At 36.4% G+C, this 21,008-nt stretch overlaps 1 protein-coding gene across 1 annotated transcript in view; it reads right to left on the bottom strand.

The window, feature by feature from the left end:
* The window catches only part of LOC127367310 (sialoadhesin-like), a 104,460-nt gene that overhangs the window by 40,296 nt on the left and 43,156 nt on the right, over positions 1 to 21,008 (bottom strand). The window contains exons 9-15 of the mRNA XM_051407064.1: positions 16,917 to 17,228; positions 6,589 to 6,930; positions 5,983 to 6,294; positions 3,342 to 3,683; positions 2,879 to 3,190; positions 2,217 to 2,480; positions 356 to 461 (exon numbers count right to left, since the gene is read on the bottom strand). Of these exons, the coding sequence (XP_051263024.1) occupies positions 356 to 461; positions 2,217 to 2,480; positions 2,879 to 3,190; positions 3,342 to 3,683; positions 5,983 to 6,294; positions 6,589 to 6,930; positions 16,917 to 17,228 (1,990 nt within the window). The remainder of the gene's footprint in view (positions 1 to 355; positions 462 to 2,216; positions 2,481 to 2,878; positions 3,191 to 3,341; positions 3,684 to 5,982; positions 6,295 to 6,588; positions 6,931 to 16,916; positions 17,229 to 21,008) is intronic.

Below are 21,008 nucleotides of genomic sequence, written 5' to 3'. Positions count from 1 at the left end.
GACATTTTGTTAACATCTTACTGAAGACATTGTATCAATAAATATATTAAATGATATTCTAATGGGGCACGCTGGTGAGCTACCAGGGAGCTTTGGGGAAAAAAAATACAAAATAAAATAAAGATAATGAATAAATGACTAAATAGAATCTTTAGATAAACTGAATTGTGCCTGGGTTTTACTCATGCAATACTTACACAGAACATCTATTTGACTGATGTTGGATCGTCCAGCTCCAAGATTTTTTTCAGCCTTGCAGAAAAAAGGACCACTGACTTCAGAAGCTTTAATGTTTAAAACACGTCCGGTCCCAATAAAAGTCTCCTGGCCTCCATCAGCTCTGTACCAGGTGTAGTTCCTTACTGCTGGGTTGGCAGTACTACTGCATGTCAGAGTCACAGTGCTGTCTTCTGGTACTGGACCAGAGGGACTGACTGACACTGTGGTGTGTTTGGGTGAATCTGAAAAATAAATGACAACATTTATGGAACTATTATTTATAATATTTATAGGTGTAACTTGATCTGATATGTTTCATGAAATAATTAAGGTAGATTGTGTCACAATTTTTCTTTTGAAGTTTTGGTGCCAACACCTTTTGTAACTGATGACCCTAGAGTGCAAACACCTGAATAATACAACATGGTCAGTAGTATTTTCTGTCATCACTAGTACTTAACAAGTTAAAGAGGAGAGACACCATTAAATGACTGACTAGCTTGTATTAACATGTGTGATATTGGAGACTGAAAAGGATTAACTAGTAAGGTGGAATGCAGATGTTACCCACATTGAAATGTGATAAATAGAAGTTATTGATTAAAATGCATAAATAAGTTAATTCATACAAATACATTCACGTAAGAATCAATTAATAATTGTTTAACTTTAATTGAATGGAAACAGTTAAAAGTATGGCTGTAAGAAAATGTCATGAACTTCCCTTTTAAGAGACTTGCTGCTGTTTGTTGTCATAGCAACAAGGAGAGTGGAGCAGAGAGGAGAGAAATTAAAGAGAGAAAATATTTTAATGATAAGTTGATTTAGAAGCTGAAAAGTAACACCTGCCTGGTCGGGGATTCATGAGGATTTTATATTAGTAAACCACAACGGTTTTTGGTGAGTTTCAATTATTTTCGTTGAAGCTTTGTTGCAGTATAATAAATGCTAGCGAAGAGCTAACAGTTGTAACTGGAAAAAAGCTATAAACATACTGTTAATCAGTTAATTAATTAGTTTGGTTTGTTAAGGAAATGAGGTATGAATGTATATTGTGTTAGTGGAAAAATGTGGAAATGTATTTTATGTAAAGCAAAGGTGTGTGGTTAATTGCATGAGGGCAGGAGAAAAGTACAGCAGTGTGAACAACGTGGCAGTAATGTTGCAATTTACAGTAACTATAAAACTTTATCCTGGTTTATGTAGTTAGAATAATTAATTTCTTTCGTGACCTGTTGGACAGGTCAGTAGGACTGTTGGGGTTATTCTTTTTCCACTTTTCTCTCTTTAAACTGAGCTGAACTGAAATACAAGAGTGGAACTGAACTTGAACTGAAATTAATACTTTATTCTGTCTTCATAATTGTGAAAGTTATGATTTAAAGCATAAGGGTGTAACTTGACTAAGATATTTGAAAATGGTGTAAATATTCTTTTGTTTTCTAACTTAAAAAAAGAGTTAACACGAGATAGAAAGAAACCAAAAATAGGTGCAACCTATTAACATAAAATAAGATATAGACTTATAGACTGGTCTAACATAAAAACTATCTAAACCAAATTATTTAAAATCTAGGTGAGGAAAAAAAGGGAAAGTGAGTTCTACTTTACTTTTTTGTTACCTGCAGGACTATTCACTGGTTCTGATATTTGTTATATGTATTGTCTATGTTAAATTTCAGTAAACTGCTGGTTTTTGTATTTAAAGTACCTGGTCTCTGGTTTCATTTTGTATGGTTACCCCACTCTGTTGAACCTAGAACTGGTCCAGTAGCATTAATAGAGTTGTATTAGAGTATACATGTGCTACACAAAAATATTTTTTTGATGACAACACAGTGGTGCTAAAGTTGGACATTTTAAAATCCTAAACATACCGTAAATATCTAACTTAGCCAAATAATGAAAATATATTATTAAATGTAAATCAGTGTACTGCATACAGCTAGACCTATCAGAGTATATAGAACATTTTAAGTTTGATATTAGATACTTACACTGAACGTCTATTTGACTGATATTGGATCGTCCAGCTCCAAGATCATTTTCAGCCTTGCAGAAAAAAGGACCACTGACTTCAGAAGCTTCAATGTTTAAAACAGGTCTGGTCCCAATAAAAGTCTCCTGGCCTCCATCAGCTCTGAACCAGGTGTAGGTCCTTACTGCTGGGTTGGCAGTACTACTGCATGTCAGAGTCACAGTGCTGTCTTCTGGTACTGGACCAGAGGGACTGACTGACACTGTGGTGTGTTTGGGTGAATCTGAAAAATAAATATCATTGGTATGTGTTACATTGTCAGTTATAAGTCGTAATATCTGTGTTCCCTGGAGATTGAATTCACTTTGATCATATTCATCCTGGTAAAGCATCATTGTAAAAGAAAGTTGACATCAAACAACAGCCAGCTTTCTTGCTGCACTTCCACACAAAAAAATGAAAAATAAATGATTTGCATTATTTAAAGGTGTAATGTAATCCGATATTTGGAAATCAAGTAATTTGTCATGTTTTTTTGTGCTGTCCTCTTTTTTATAAAATGCATTATATATAAAAGTTGTCAACAAAATTACTTTTCTGCTAATCTTTTGTAGAAGATTTGACTAATTCAATTAAATTTGTTTCATGATGAATTAAAAACAAACAAACAAGTGAACTCACATGAAATATCAGCTCTCAAACTTGTGCTAACAGATGACTCAGTGCTGCCATCTTGTTTGTTGTAGACGGCAGTACAGGAGATTTCCTGTCTGTGATGGAGGTGAGAAGCAGTGAAGTTCACAACAGAGGTCTTGACTTTAGTTTTGTCCTGATTCTCCTCCAGTGTCTCCTGACTGTGACCCAGGCTGGGGGTCCATGTCAGAGTTGGAGAATGAGACAGACCGGGAGCTGGAGCAGAGCACTTCAAACTCACTGAGGTTCCCTCCTCCACCTCCAGTGTGGACGGAGTCAGAGTCGGTCTGGGAGGATCTTCTGGTGGGAAGGTACATTTTGACCAGTCAGTAAAAATCTAATTCTTCTCTATTTTTTATACGATTTGCAAATTGCAATAAATACAAAATCAGGTCAAGGCAGTTGTACATGAGAAATTAATGACTGAAGTGTAAATAACTTTAAATCATACCTTTGACTGAAATGTCCAACTTTTGTTCATTAAAATTATGTTTCAGGCGTTTGTCACATTCCATTCTGAGGTAATATTTGTTGCTGTGTTCAGGTTGCATGTTGTTCAGGGTTGTGGTGCAGTCTCTTTTTGTTAAGTCTCCTGTCAAATTTCCTTTTATTGTAGACGATTGTGGATTACTGCTGTCAAACACAACAGTCCCTTGATCATTTTTCCACATTGCTTTACAGGTTCCATCTAAGTTTGATCTAAAATCAGCCGTTATACAAAAGGAGCAGGGGATGGTCACAGATGATCCCTTCAGGACCTCTATAGTCTGCGGCATGATGACCTTAAACGGACCTGAAACACAAGACATAAATGTTTTTATAAAGAAGAAGTGAATACTACTTTACAGTAATGAGGAGTTTAATGTGTTGTTGTTCGTTTTGAGCCTAATGTTAGCTTTTTACTTCAGGCAATTAAATGTTCGCTTCAAAAATCGTAAAAGTGGTGTTCCTTTGTCTTTACTACTTTACCAGGAACCAGGGCGATTCAAACTTCCGGGTTGGTTAACAAATACAGATCATACCTTGAGCACTTTATACCCGAAGTTTTGCCTAATGGCTTATAATCTAATAATATAAATTCAGAAGTTATTAAATAATGGTCAGATAGGAAAGGATTATGTGGGAAGACTATTTTATGTTCAATATCAATGCCATATGATAGAACAAGGTCAAGAGGGTGATTAAAACAAGTTGGTTTATTTACACTCTGATAGAAGCCAATTGAGTCTATTAATGAGATAAATGCATTACTAAGGCTGTCATTGTTAACATCCACATGGATATTAAAATCACCTACAATAATTACTTTATCTGATTTAACGACTAAACTTGATACAAACTCTGAGAATTTAGATAGAAAATCAGAGTACGGGCCAGGAGCACAGTACACTATCACATACAGAACTGTTTTCCAGGTCAGGTGAGAAAGACTGAGAACAAGGCTTTCAAATGAATTATAATTTAGTTTAGGTTTAGGGTCCATTAAAACGCTTGAATCATATATGGCTGCTACTCCACCTCCTCGGCCAGTGCCAATATTATATTAATATGACTGCGGGGGGGTGGATTCATTCAGGCTGACATACTCCTCGTGGGACAACCAGGTCTCAGTAAGACAAAGTAAATCAATATCATAATCTGATATTAATTCATTCACTAAAACAGATTTTGAAGACAGAGACCTGATATTTAACAGTTCACATTTCATTCTTTTATTTTGTGCTACTGAGGAGATTTAATTTTTATTAGGTTTTTATGTTTACTTCCTCTTGTTTTTATTTCTTTAAATAATTTAGGTGGTCGGGGGACAGACACAGTCTCTATGGGGTTTTGGGTGGGTGACTGTTCTAGTGGAAGCGCAGAGAAGTGTGTAAGACAGCAGCTCTGCTTCCTGGTCCCAACTCTGGACTGTCAGGTTTTAGAAATAAACGTTGTCATATTTCTAGATAAGAGAGCAGCTCCATCCAAAGTGGGATGGATGCTGTCTCTCCTAATCAGACCAGGTTGTCCCCAAAAAGGCTTCCAGTTATCAATGAAGCCCACATGGTTTTCTGGACACCACCTCGACAGCCAGCGGTGGAATGACGATATGCGGCTATACATGTCATCACTGGTCACATTGGGCAGGGGTCCAGAGAAAACTACGGAGTCCGACATAGTTTTAGTAAATCTACACACCGACTCCACATTCATTTTAGTGACTTCCAATTGGCGTAATCGGGTGTCATTACCGCCTACGTGAATAACTATCTTACTATATTTACTTCTTTAAATATCTTTAGCCAGCAGTTTTAAATAGGATTCAATATCAATTACACTTAATACATGTACCATTATCACTAAAGGGGGCAGAGGAATAGCTAAACATCTGACACACTGAGCAAGACAGAACAGCAGAGGAAGAGGGAGAAGCCATCGTTGAGTGTTTAAATGCTAATGAAGTTAGTGTGTGTGAAAACGTTGTAATTTTTTAGCGAAGTCGCTTGATAAAAATACCAAAGTTTTGACTCATCAAATTAAAGTTTTAAGAAAACAAAAGGAGAATACATTTGTAGCTCACAGCATAGGCCTACTTCATTTGCTGTAGTATGCATTACAGATAGCCTATTGTCATACTGTGGTTCAAATACTTGTGAAGTTATAGTTTTCAATAGTTTGTATAGTCAAGGCATCAGTAGTGTAACTGCTGTTTACCAAAGTGATGGATTTCACATTTAAACTAGAGCTGCAACTAATGATTGTTTTTATTTTTGAATAATTGGTTGAGTAATTTATCTACGACTGATCAATTCTTCATTTAGTCTATAAAATGTTAGCATACTGTATAAAATACCAAGAAAGACATTCAATTTACAATGTTATAAAAGAGACAAACACAGCAAATATTTTCTCATATTTTGAGAACAGGAAAAAAAATTAGATAACAGATTATCATCATTGATGATATGTGAACTATTTTTCTCTTGATCGACTAATGGATGAATTGATTAATTCTTTCAGCACTGATTCAAAATAAGGCAAGACAACTAAGGGACATAGATCAATTATAATGTTTGAAATTATGAATTTCAGCAGAGGAAAAATGAACTCACATGAAATATCAGCTGTTAAACTTGTGCTAACAGATGACTCAGTGCTGCCATCTTGTTTGTTGTAGACGGCAGTACAGGAGATTTCCTGTCTGTGATGGAGGTGAGAAGCAGTGAAGGTCACAACAGAGGTCTTGACTTTAGTTTTGTCCTGATTCTCCTCCAGTGTCTCCTGACTGTGTCCCAGGCTGGGGGTCCATGTCAGAGTTGGAGGATGAGACAGACAGGGAGCTGGAGCAGAGCACTTCAAACTCACTGAGGTTCCCTCCTCCACCTCCAGTGTGGACGGAGTCAGAGTCGGTCTGAGAGGATCATCTGGTGGGAAGGTACATTTTGACCAGTCAGTAAAAATGTAATTCTTCTCCATTTTATATACTAATTGAATAAAATATGATTAATGGAGAACAAGGTCAAAGCAGTTCTACAAGGGAAATACATAACTGAAGTGTAACTAAAAGGACTTTAAAACCAACTTTTTACTGAAATGTCCAACTTTTGATGAATAAAACTTTGTTTCAGGCGATATAAATACACATAAATACAAAACCAGGTCAAGGCAGTTGTACATGAGAAATTAATGACTGAAGTGTAAATAACTTTAAATCATACCTTTGACTGTAATGTCCAACTTTTGTTCATTAAAATTATGTTTCAGTTTATTGTTACATTCCAGTCTGAGGTAATATTTGTTGCTATGCTCAGATTGCATGTTGTTCAGGGTTGTGGTGCAGTCTCTTTTTGTTAAGTCTCCTGTCAAATTTCCTTTTATTGTAGACAATTGTGGATAACTGCTATCAAACACAACAACATCTTGATCATTTTTCCACATTGCTTTACAGGTTCCATCTAAGTTTGATTTAAATTCGTCCTTTATATCAAAGGAGCAGGGGATGGTCACACAGGATCCCTTCAGAACCTCTATAGTCTGCGGCATGATGACCTTAAACGGACCTGAAACACAAGACATAAATGTTTTTAAAAAGAAGAAGTTAATACTACTTTACAGTAATTAGGAGTTTAATGTGTTGCCTTTCATTTTAGCCTAATGTTAGATTTTTACTTCTGGCAATCAAATGTTCTCTTCAAAAATCATAAAAGTGGTGTTCCTTTGTCTTTACTACTTTACCAGGAACCAGGGCGATTCAAACTTCCGGGTTGGTTAACAAAAATAAATCATACCTTGAGCACTTTATACCTTTATTCATAAAATAATCCAAAATCCGGACTGTAAAAATCTGTTTTGGTCTCACAGGTTTTTTTTTTTCTGGATGTTTTGATGAAAATACAAAATTTTCGACTCATCATATTGAAGTTTTAAGAAAACGGCAGGAGAATAAATGTAAAGCTCACTGCATCCTTCATTTGCTGTAGTATGCATTACAGATATTGTTATATTGTGGTTTGGATACTTGACTAACTTTATGTTATTATAGTTTTTAATAGTTTTCATAGTCAAGGCATCAGTAGAGTAACAGTCTAGAGGGGACAATTCTTCACAATGGAACATTGAGGTCGCTGTTTTCCTAAGTGATGGATTTCACATTTAAACTAGAGCTGCAACTAATGATTGTTTTTATTTTTGATTATTTTGTTGTAATTTAACTACTGATCAATTAGTCATGTAGTCTATTAAATGTTGGCATACTGTATAAAATGCCAATATTCCAGAGGATAGATTAATGTCTTCAAGTAGCCTGATTCCTGATCAACAGTCCAAAACACAGAGACATTCAGTTTACAATGATATAAAAGAGACATAAGCAGCAAATCCTCATTATGAAAACAAAAATGTTGAATGGATGAATTGATTAATTATTTCAGCACAGATTCAGAATAATGCAAAACAACTAAGGGACATAGATCAATTATAATGTTTAAAATGATGAATTTCAGCAGAGGAAAAATGAACTCACATGAAATATCAGCTGTTAAACTTGTGCTAACAGATGACTCAGTGCTGCCATCTTGTTTGTTGTAGACGGCAGTACAGGAGATTTCCTGTCTGTGATGGAGGTGAGAAGCAGTGAAGGTCACAACAGAGGTCTTGACTTTAGTTTTTTCCTGATTCTCCTCCAGTGTCTCCTGACTGTGACCCAGGCTGGGGTTCCATGTCAGAGTTGGAGGATGAGACAGACAGGGAGCTGGAGCAGAGCACTTCAAACTCACTGAGGTTCCCTCCTCCACCTCCAGTGTGGACGGAGTCAGAGTCGGTCTGAGAGGATCATCTGGTGGGAAGGTACATTTTGACCAGTCAGTAAAAATGTAATTCTTCTCCATTTTATATACTTTTTGAAAAATGTGATTAATGGAGAACAAGGTCAAAGCAGTTCTACAAAAATAAAAAAACGGAAGTGTAACTAAATGGACTTTAAAACCTTACTTTTTACTGAAATGTCCAACTTTTGTCCAATAAAAAGGCCATTGTCACATTCCAGTCTGAGGTAATATTTGTTGCTGTGTTCAGGTTGCATGTTGTTCAGGGTTGTGGTGCAGTCTCTTTTTGTTAAGTCTCCTGTCAAATTTCCTTTTATTGCAGATGATTGTGGATTACTGCTGTTAAACACAACAGTCCATTGTTCGTTTTTCCACACTACTTTACAGGTTCCATCTAAGTTTGATCTAAATCTGTCCCCTATATCAAAGGAGCAGGGGATAGTCACACAGGATCCCCTGAGAACCTCTATAGTCTGCGGCATAGTGACCTTAAACTCTCCACAGTGGACACCTGAAACACAAGACAAAAACCTGTGAATGAGAACAAGTGAAAACTACTTTACAATAAGAAGGAAATTTGACTGTTTGGTTGCCGTGCTAGAATCTTAGCACTAAACCTTTATTCATACAATAATCCAAAATTAAACAACTTTTTTCTAGATAATTTAAAATTGTTCACCCATCAAATGTATTTAGTGCACCATGTATTATAGATACTGCTGTTCTGTGGTGTGAATGCTTAACTAACAGTGTGTAGATATAGGTTTTAATAGTTTTATAGTCATTGATCCAAATGTGAATGAACCTTAACTCACTCTGCAGCAGACAGCCAATGAGAAGGAGAGTCAGAGCTGCAGCCATCTTTGTGTGTCAGGAGAGGCAGAAACTCTGGAGATTACACATGGAACAATTCACATCTTTAGTACATTTCATCCCTCATGAACTTTTACAGTAGGGTTTATTTGGAAGCCAGTATCGAATGCAATATTTGCAGAGGTTGCAGATAGAGAAATGTTTTGATACCCTCTTACTTTTTCAGACTTTATTAATGTGGAAAATGTTCCAAAGAAGCCAGTAAAGGGTGCTGACACTAACACTCAATTGAATACCGACAAAATGTAATTATTTATGGAGTTTAAGTCCTCATGAATGCAGAACGATACAGCTCCCCTATTTATTCGTAAGAGAAAAAGGGGGTGTATGACCGCTTTTAAATCCCTTTCTTTAAAAAACATATTTGAACAATTAAGTAAACCATTATTCATTTTAAATACAGTTCTTGCAAATTCCCCATGCTTTTAATAAAGTTTGGTGTTGGAGATATTCAACAGAAGAGATTTGCAAAAATAAAAAATAATTGATTGTCCCACACTTTGTAACATTCAGTGTGTCAGTGCTATAGCATGCTGCTTTGGTTAACAAGGCGTAGACGGTGAAATGATGATAAAAAGGAAAAACAGGAAGCTATAGGCCTTTGTATGGTTAAATGGCAAACAAATCATGTCTTTTATTTGTTAATTTTCCATGTATTTACCAATCTACAATTTGTTTTCTACAACTATTCAACAGGAACAAAACCACAATTTAATGATAGTTTAAAGTATCTGAATAGATTTTTTTCCTTTCACATAGCTTTGGTGTTTTTTCTTATTTATACCTTTGAAATTGTTCACTGATCGAACTGAAAAAAAACTTGATTTTTAAGTTTAAGAAGCTTGTTTTATATTTAAAATAAATGATGATTTGATATGTATCATATAGAAGTTCTGATGACTTACATTTTCTTCAGGTCTTTCGAGCGGACAGATCAAAGACGTACTGAGAAGTGAAGTTCCTTCACAGTTGTGCTGCTATTTCAAACCGCCAACAAGAAGTTACCGTAAAATCAGGAAGTCCCAAAAGTGCATACGCCTGTGACAACAAAATGTACTTTTTCTTACTTACTATGGGAAACATACAGTGGGTACGGAAAGTATTCAGACCGCTTTAAATTTTTCACTCTGTTTCATTGCAGCCATTTGCTAAAATCAAAAAAGTTCATTTTATTTCTCATTAATGTACACTCAGCACCCCATCTTGACAGAAAAAAACAGAAATGTAGAAATTTTTGCAAATTTATTAAAAAAGAAAAACTGAAATATCACATGGTCATAAGTATTCAGACCCTTTGCTCAGTATTGAGTAGAAGCACCCTTTTGAGCTACTACAGCCATGAGTCTTCTTGGGAATGATGCAACAAGTTTTTCACACCTGGATTTGGGGATCCTCTGCCATTCTTCCTTGCAGATCCTCTCCAGTTCTGTCAGGTTGGATGGTGAACGTTGGTGGACAGCCATTTTCAGATCTCTCCAGAGATGCTCAATTGGGTTTAGGTCAGGGCTCTGGCTGGGCCAGTCAAGAATGGTCACAGAGTTGTTCCGAAGCCACTCCTTTGTTATTTTAGCTGTGTGCTTAGGGTTATTGTCTTGTTGGAAGGTGAACCTTTGGCCCAGTCTGAGGTCCTGAGCACTCTGGAAGAGGTTTTCTTCCAGGATATCTCTGTACTTGGCCGCATTCATCTTTCCTTCAATTGCAACCAGTCGTCCTGTCCCTGCAGCTGAAAAACATCCCCATAGCCTGATGCTGCCACCACCACCATGTTTCGCTGTTGGGATTGTATTGGGCAGGTGATGAGCAGTGCCTGGTTTTCTCCACACATACCGCTTAGAATTAACGCCAAAAAGTTCAATCTTGGTCTCATCAGACCAGAGAATCTTATTTCTCATAGTCTGGGAGTCCTTCATGTGTTTTTTGGCAAACTCTATGCGGGCTTTCATATGTCTTGCACTGAGGAGAGGCTTCCGTCGGAACACCCTGCCATAAAGCCCCGACTGGTGGAGGGCTGCAGTGATAGTTGACTTTGTGGAACTTTCTCCCATCTCCCTACTGCATCTCTGGAGCTCAGCCACAGTGATCTTTGGGTTCTTCTTTACCTCTCTCACCAAGGCTCTTCTCCCACGATGGCTCAGTTTGGCTGGACGGCCAGGTCTAGGAAGAGTTCTGGTCGTCCCAAACTTCTTCCATTTAAGGATTATGGAGGCCACTGTGCTCTTAGGAACCTTGAGTGCAGCAGAAATTCTTTTGTAACCTTGGCCAGATCTGTGCCTTGCCACAATTCTGTCTCTGAGCTCCTTGGGCAGTTCCTTTGACCTCATGATTCTCATTTGCTCTGACATGCACTGTGAGCTGTAAGGTCTTATATAGACAGGTGTGTGCCTTTCCTAATCAAGTTCAATCAGTTTAATTAAACACAGCTAGACTCCAATGAAGGAGCAGGACCATCTCAAGGAGGATCAGAAGAAATGGACAGCATGTGAGTTAAATATGAGTGTCACAGCAAAGGGTCTGAATACTTATGACCATGTGATATTTCAGTTTTTCTTTTTTAATAAATATGCAAAAACTTCTACATTTCTGTTTTTTTCTGTCAAGATGGGGTGCTGAGTGTACATTAATGAGAAATAAAATGAACTTTTTTGATTTTAGCAAATGGCTGCAATGAAACAAAGAGTGAACATTTTAAAGGGGTCTGAATACTTTCCGTACCCACTGTATATAGCTTACAAATTATTATAAATAAGTTTATGAATTGATATTTAATTGTACAATCAAAGTATATCAAATTACACAATGACTTATAAACAACCAAAGCAACACAATAAATACAATAATTTCATATACAAATTAATGAATATTTAAATAGATTTTACTCAAATTGAAATATGAGACTTATATTGATTATGTATTTGACTGTTGTTGGATTGTTGTGCTCCAATATCATTTTCAGCCTTGCAGAAAAAAGACTGTTGTTTTAAAAAGCTTTAGTGCATTGGAATGTTTAAAACTTGTCTGGCTCCCATTAAAGGCTCATTACTGCTGGGTTGGCACAACTATGTCAGTGTCACATTACTGCCCCCTGGTACTGGAACAGAGGAACTGACTGGCACTGTGGTGTGTTTGTGTGAGTCTGAAAACTTAATAATAAAACATATTGTTAAATGTAACATTTGTCTTCTAAAGTAAGAATGCTGACATCACCTTTTACCAAGCTTGCCACAAACATTTTATTACTCCTCATTAGTTCTGGTCTTCACTGTTTTCAAAGTGTTTTCTCTAATTCTGGGAAACTGTGTCTAATTCATTGTATCGATTTTTAATGTTGTGGGGTTTGTTGTTGTAAGGTGTAATACCCAACTTCTACACCCATCTATCCCACAAGAGAGAACTTGATGCAGGATGTAATGAAAGTGAAACATACCACTGTACAACATATTACTGGAAGTTGACAACAAACAACATCCAGCAGTCTGAATAGGACAATAATTAACAATGACTATATTGCTGTTTCAATCACAGATTGTACTTGAAAACTAAAGTAAGTAAATAAAATAAGTCAAGAGATCAATTTAATATTAATCTCAGTTTTCAGTTTGTATGTTCTCCCCGTGTCTTGGTGAGTTTACTCCAGTTGTTCCCGTTTCCTCTTACAGTCCAAAGTCATGCATGTTACGTTAACCTAAAACTTTCCCAGGCATGAAATTGTCAACAAGATCATCAATAATAACAATAAAATGTAGCTGCAAGTGGCAATTGACAACATATGACACACACACAAAAAAAATACTGCATAACTTTTGGTAATTTTCCTCTAATCAGATCTGTTTATGACTGCAGTAACTCTACTAACTTTTAATCTGGTGCTCTTCCTCCACCTCTCCTGCCACCTGTAGCCCCTTCAGCACCGACTGCATTATTCACTCAGTCTATCTGCTCCCGCTAACCCCAGATCTTCTCTGTCTTGTCCAGGTAGGCCTGAAGTAATCCAAGTTCATCCACAAAGTTTGTAGTATTTTGGAGTCCTGGTTGAATTTCTCTTATTGCTTTTCCCCACCTATGTGAGGTCATTTCCAGCTATCCTGGCAAAGGAAGAAATAACCATTAACTTACACTAGATGGCAGTATGTTCATGTGCTGTAACACTGAGCAGGAGATGGTTTATTTTTATGAAAGGTCTGAGAGGTGTTTTTTGCCATGATTACTTAATACACTGTTGTCTCAGTATAAGAAATGCATGAATTCCTTTTGTGAAGTTGTCTTATAATCATCCCAGAAATTCTCATAAAGACCTAATATCTAATATCTATCTAAATCATAAACACGTTCAATGACCAGTGTGTAAGATTTAGTGACATAATGCAGTGAAGTTGCAGATTGCATCCATTTAAATACAGCTCGGCCTTCCAAGTATGCAAGAAACTACGGAGGCTGCAAAGGCCCTATCTAGAGATAACGTTTGTCCGTTCTGGGCTACTGTAGAAACAAATTAACATTGACTCTGTAGATACACTGCGGCTCATTCTAAGGTAACAAAATAGAACCATTCTTATTTTCAGGTGATTGTACACAAATGAAAACATATTCATGACATATGATCAATTTCTGCCCATAGATCCTCCTGAATGTTACACATTGGAACTTTAATTGACTCACGCAACTAAACAAAAGCAGCCTTACTGATCATCAATCCTCAAAAGTATAATTCGTAGTATATCTGGGTACCAAAAATGAAATGTATTGCTTAAACCAACTCGGACATTTATGATGCATGTATTACAATTTAGAAATAACAGTTAGACATTATTCTAACTAAGATGTATTTAAAATACAATATAATCTTAAATCTTACCAGGTCATTTTGGTGAAAACTCTCCAGACTGGCAAAGAAATAATATGTATTGAGAAGATGATCAAACATGCACAGTCGACTTCTGCAGCTATAGAAATAGCACAGTTCATCAAATCATTTCACAATACAGAAATTCTGTCTCCTGGTGTTATAAGACATGTTACTGAGACATTCATACAAACTTAAAGATAGTATAGGACTGTCATTAATTGTCATTGTCATGGAGTGGAATCACATTAACATTAACAACGATGCTTTATTGTATAATTCAATTCGATTTACAGCCGAATGACCCTTCATTTTTTATGAAATGGTCAGAGAGGTGCTTGGACCATTTAAAGTATATACATGTAAAAGACAAAACACTGACAATTCAGTCATTACCTAGAACACCACTGCTACAGTCAAATGATCAAATGAAACAGTTTAAACAAAAGTTACACATAACAAGATCTATTTATGCACAATATTTTTGTCTCTAAATTGAACCTGGGCATATTCACTATTCTCTGCCTTCTTTGCATCTTTTCCAGTCACAGTGTTGCCATATAGACTCTCCATCTCCCGTGCATTGCTCACGTAATTTCTGCTCATGCCTCCCTCCATGGACCGCTCCTCCTCCAGATAGGAGGTACCAGACAGGTTCCTGTCCACAGCACGTTCTCCCTTCTTCTTGCTCTTGCTCTTCCAAATCACACTGGAGTAAAGCACATCACTGCTTTCCTCATTCTGCTTCTCTGAGCTTCTACTGGATATCTGTCGATGTCCTCGATGAGAATATGGTTCATCTTTCCCCCTGATCATGTTGGTGTTGATGTAAATATCTTCTTCTAATGTGATAGACACCTGAAAGGGGAAAAAAAATCAGTGGTACAGATATTCCACTAGATTATCCTTTTTTAATACCCAAATTATAAAACAGTCTGTACCTTATTTCTATTTTCACTTGTAACATCTTGACTCATCACAGCTGTGCTGGTGTCACCTGTACACTGGCTCTTTGTAGGGTTATGGCGCTCAGTCCTCTGAGCCCTGCACGTAAAAAAGTAGGACACCACATCCAATTTACATTGACATATTCACTTCCATTTTGGTTTTTAGCCAAATCATGTATTAGTTGACAAAATGCAGAAGTTTATTCAGAGAGAAAGTCAAAAATTAGGTTAGGCAAACTCTAACTGGCATGACTTAAATTATATATATATATACTGTAGTTATCACTGATAGAATACAGCTGCCAATCATTACTTACTTAGATTGCTATTCTGTAGAGGCATAATAATCAGTGCTAAAAAATGTCAGAATGAACAATAAAATAACCTTATGAATCACAGATTGCACCAGCAACAGTCACTGTTATATACAGTATGTTATATATGGGTTGTGGACTTGCTGGCCATTGGGATTTTACATACTTTAAAATTCATAAACTATTCATTATTTTGTGTATTCACAAGAAATTGTCTGTTAAAGCTTGAAAACTTAAACTGGTTCTGACAAACACTACATAGAGTCAGTATTTATACTAGAGTTAAGTTAACAACAAAAGGTTTACTGTGCAGGGTTTCATGGTTTCCCAAGTTGTTACCTACCTGACAAGTTGTTACCTACCTTCCCCAGAACGTTTTCAATTAAGTAGATGCCATTTCCTGTATTCTCGTGCATTTTAACACCATATTAGCACCTCTTTTAGGCAGAATCTCTACCTAATAATAGAACTGTTTTTTCCACCCAAGAGGGCAATTTAGTGTATTTTGCCAACCAGGAGGGCACTTTAGCACGCGTTTTTGCCTCCCAATAGGACACTTTAGTGAGTTTTGGCTCCCAAGAGGACACTTTAAAATGCGTTTTGGCTCCCAAGAGGACACTTTAGCACGTGTTTTTCAACAATTTGGCCACAACACAAAACTCAATTATAATGGCTCTGTTTTAAGGTGTTACATCGTGTATTGGTAGTATATAAAACTGTCATAGAAGAGAAGTAAAAATAAAAAAATCTAAGAAATAGGTTGAGTGATTAATATATAATATTTGCACTACAGACATTATCGATATGAATTCTAGAAGCAGAAATCAAGAGTGTGACTAACTAACATGTCCCTTACATATACAGTATGTACAGTATGTGAAACAGTTGGGAGCTGACAACAGAATAAAAAATGTAAAAACAAAAACACTAAATGGAAATATATATACTGTGCAGATATAGAGAATATGGCATTGGGTTCCAGTTGATCAGAATTTCAAGAAATTCTCATAGTTTCCAACTAATCAATAGGACTTGTATTTAGCACAAAGACAAACCGTGATTTTCTGTAGATGTTCGAGGCTCAAGGCTGTAGACACAAAAACGTTGACTGGCAGATCCCAGAGAGTTGGAGCTGCGGCAGAGCAAAGAGGAAAGATCCCTCTCCTGTGGTTGATTCACAGCGATGAAGCTCCTCAGGGCTGTGTCATTCAGAAGCTCATTGCTGATTGCAAACTTGTCAGAGTGATTGATGGGTAACCCATCCAAATACCAGTCTAAAACGGGAGAAGGGTTTCCCACAGTCTCACAGGAACAGTTGAGCTGGTCTGCAGTTTTGGTGCAAACAGAGGAGAACAGGATCTGTGGAGCAACTGTAATGAATATAGAGAAGACCGACAAATTAAGAGTCGAGTAAAGTCATGTTTAATCAAGTTAGCAAAAATGACTGTATCTCTGGGGACCTAAGGAAGTCAAACTTGGCACAATTTGGATACGGGACAAATATTATTTGTATTATTCATTGGTGTAATTTGCCCTGATGTTTGTCATGAAATAAAAAAGGCAGATTATGCTACTTGAACAACTGTAATACATGTACAGAAAATTTAAGAGTTAAGTCAAATTGGGTGAAGTTTAAAGTATAGCCATAATTAAAGGGTATTTACCTGGAGGTTGCTGTTGACAATAATTACTACAATAAAATGACACATTTGTATCTGTCTTAATGTCACAGATGACAAGTGAACTCACATGAAATATCAGCTGTTAAACTTGTGCTAACAGATGACTCAGTGCTGCCATCTTGTTTGTTGTAGACGGCAGTACAGGAGATTTCCTGTCTGTGATGGAGGTGAGAAGCAGTGAAGGTCACAACAGAGGTCTTGACTTTAGTTTTGTCCTGATTCTCCTCCAGTGTCTCCTGACTGTGACCCAGGCTGGGGGTCCATGTCAGAGTTGGAGGATGAGACAGACAGGGAGCTGGAGCAGAGCACTTCAAACTCACTGAGGTTCCCTCCTCCACCTCCAGTGTGGACGGAGTCAGAGTCGGTCTGAGAGGATCATCTGGTGGGAAGGTACATTTTGACCAGTCAGTAAAAATGTAATTCTTCTCCATTTTATATACTTTTTGAAAAGTGCAATTAATGGAGAACAAGGTCAAAGCTGTTCTACAAAAATAAACAACTGAAGTGTAACTAAATGGACTTTAAAACCTTACTTTTTACTGAAATGTCCAACTTTTGTTGATGAAATTCATATTTCAGGCGATTGTTACATTCCAGTCTGAGGTAATATTTGTTGCTGTGTTCAGGTTGCATGTTGTTCAGGGTTGTGGTGCAGTCTCTTTTTGTTAAGTCTCCTGTCAAATTTCCTTTTATTGTAGACGATTGTGGATTACTGCTGTCAAACACTACAGTCCCTTGTTCATTTTTCCACATTGCTTTACAGGTTCCATCTAAGTTTGATCCAAATCCGTCCTCTATATCAAAGGAGCAGGGGATGGTCACACAGGATCCCTTCAGAACCTCTATAGTCTGCGGCATAGTGACCTTAAACTCTCCACAGTGGACACCTGAAACACAAGACACAAACCTGTGAATGAGAACAAGTGAATACTACTTTACAATAAGAAGGAAATTTGACTGTTTGGTTGCCGTGCTAGAATCTTAGCGCTATACCTTTATTCATAAAATAATCCAAAATGAAGACTGTAAAGATTTTTTCGAGATGAATAAAATTGTTCACTCATCAAATGTATTTAGTGAACCATGTATCAAAGATACTGCTGTTCTGTGGTGTGAATGCTTAACTAACAGTGCGTAGATATAGGTTTTAATAGTTTTATAGTCATTGATCCAAATATGAATGAACTTTAACTCACTCTGCAGCAGACAGCCAATGAGAAGGAGAGTCAGAGCTGCAGCCATCTTTGTGTGTCAGGAGAGGCAGAAACTCTGGAGATTACACATGGAACAATTCACATCTTTAGTACATTTCATCCCTCATTAATTTTTACAGTAGGGTTCACCTGGAAGCCAGTATTTAATTTAATATTTGTGGAGGTTGCAGACAAAGAAACGTTTTGCAATCCGGATCTGTTTCTTCATTTCATGAGGTCACGGTGACACAGCACACCTATTTATCATTCGTAGAGGAATAAGGGGACGTATAACTGCATTCCTTTAAAAACTATAATTGAACAGTTAAATTAATCAATACTTCAATCAAGGTCTAATCAATACCCACACTTTGTAACATTCAGTTCAGTGCTACAACATGCTGCTTTGGTTAAAAAAGACGTAGAAAATTAATAGATAATAAAAATGAAAAACAGGAAGCTATGCTGTTTTGTGAAAGAAAAAAATGACAAACATACTATGTCTTTTTTTTCAGTTTATTTACAAAGTTACAATTTATTTGAGAGAATTAGTTTCAACATTCTTAAACCACAATCGGACGATTTTGCCACCTTTCACATATTTAGTGTCTTTTCTTTTTTCTACCTTTGAAATTTTGCCCTGTAATTGTTGAGAGCAAAGTAACCTCATGTTTATATTTTTAGAATTTTATAGTACATTTAAAAAAATGTTGATGATGTAATATGTGTCATGTAGAAGTTATGATGACTTACATTGTCTTCAGGTTTTCCAGGTAGACAGATCAAAGATGTATAGAGAAGTGAAGTTCCTTCAAAGTTGTGCTGCTGTTTCCAACAGAATGCAAGAATTAACTTTAAAATGAGGAAGTCACAAAAGTGCAGATTCATGTAACAATGAAGTGTACTTTTTCTTACTTACTATGGGAAACATATATAGCTTACAAATTATTATAAATAAGTTTATGAATAAATATTTAATTGTAATTGTTTCAAGAAATGTTTTTTAACAGTCACACGTCAGATAAGGGATAAGGGAGGCAGACACAGTCATATGCACACAGACATTTTATCATCTAATTGAGTCGAGTTCAGTTCAGTATGTATGAACCTTTTTTTATTGAATGTCATATTGAATGTTCATTCAGTTCAGTGATAGCTGATGCAGTCGTTTGCCGTGTTGTTAACGTACATGGTCTCTATATGTATGTATTGTATGTAAAAGACAAATTTACAACCAAACATATAACAGAGTGCAAAATAAAACCACCACACACTCAAATGAGCACAAAGTTAAGTGAATACCTCTGTGATCCAGTTTCACCAATAATTAAGCAGTATAACCCCTTCAAAGCTACTATCTCTACAGTGCTATTTACATTACATTGTGCTCATGTTATTGTACTCACCTATTGTAGCAAATAGGGGTTCAGACACACTGATAATTCTAGTTGATATTCAAAATAGTATTACAACAAGTCTACTATCGACAGGTAGACAACATTTGTCTGAGCCTTCTGAAACAGTTTAAAATTACAAATTACAATAAACAAATGTATGGTTGAAGTTATGTAACAATAATTGTGGTCATGCTTTAAAAGACAATTACTGTTTGGACCAGGGAACAAACAGGAAATGAACAATGGTCTAATATTTTGTTCAGAAATATTTCAGTGTCATTGTCAAACAATCAACAAAGCACTCAGTGGATGTTGACAACGTCTGTTTCTGAGACTCATCTCTTCGATCCAGTGTCCTGTAAATCCTGTCCTCTTATTCATGAGAAAGACATGTACGTGTCACAACCTCAGACACAATTCTGGTGGACTCAAACGCACGATTCAGGGACTGACGAAGATGTACAAAAGGGGTATTTATTGTTTATTTATTGTTGAAAAAAGAAGAAAACAAAAGGCGCTCACAACAAGGATAAAAACTTCAAACAAACCTTAATCGAAACATAAAAAAACTATGGCTGGAACACATGACAATACTTTTCACAATCTGAACAAGACAAACTGACAAAGACAAAGGGAGACAAGGACTATATATACCAGGTGTAAGTGAAAACAGGTGAAAACAATCAGGGGCGGGGCAGAAAATTACAAAGAAGGGAAAATCACACAAAGGGAGGAAGTCAGGGTCTGAAATGTGAGGGAAAAGGTGAGTACAAAATAAAACAGGAAGGACTAAACATGAAACACTAAACATGAACATGACTAAAATTAACACACTTGACGAGACACAACATTATGTATACCATACATATGTACACCAACAAACATGAAAACCTCAGTACCTAAAAATGACCATATAGCATAATCAATAACCTTTCTGTTGAAGTTTAAAACATTTCTACAAAAGCGAGCATTAGAAGATTCATATAGAAAGTATTTATTTACATTACATTGTATAGTTGTTCAATGTTAGATAATTGATACATAAACACTGATATCACTAAGTGGAAGTTTAAGGCACTGCAAGAGAGAGCAAGGTGATGAAGGATGAGCTTTTGCCTCAGTATAAGATATACAATAAATCATTAAGCATTGTTATGTGATAATCATCAAGCTCATCATCAGTGGAAGTAGAGGGAGTCATTTTGGAGTTTGGGCAATGACATCATACTCTGGAGATGTGTCTCTACGATCCAAAGACATGTAAGTCCTCTCCTCTTCTTTTGGCTTCACACTCTTTCTTCTTTTACTTTGAGGAGAAAGAAAAATAAAAGTACATATTCAATATTTTCTAAAAGCAACATTGCTATTCATCAGCAGAGCTTTTACAAAAAAATATAATCCACTGTAATAACATACATACCAAAGGAACACCACGTAGATTGTGTACAAGACATTCACACTGAGAGAGACACCAGCAACAGCCAATAGAAGAATTCCACAGTACGGTCCACAATGTTGCTCAAGACCTGTCACAAGAAACAACAATAACACTTCACATATCATATCCTG

This window comes from Dicentrarchus labrax, unplaced genomic scaffold (assembly GCF_905237075.1).
Source record: "Dicentrarchus labrax unplaced genomic scaffold, dlabrax2021, whole genome shotgun sequence".
NCBI lineage: Eukaryota > Metazoa > Chordata > Actinopteri > Moronidae > Dicentrarchus > Dicentrarchus labrax.
The sequence above is the reverse complement of the archived record's forward strand: the minus strand, read 5'-3'. Positions and strand labels throughout refer to the sequence as shown.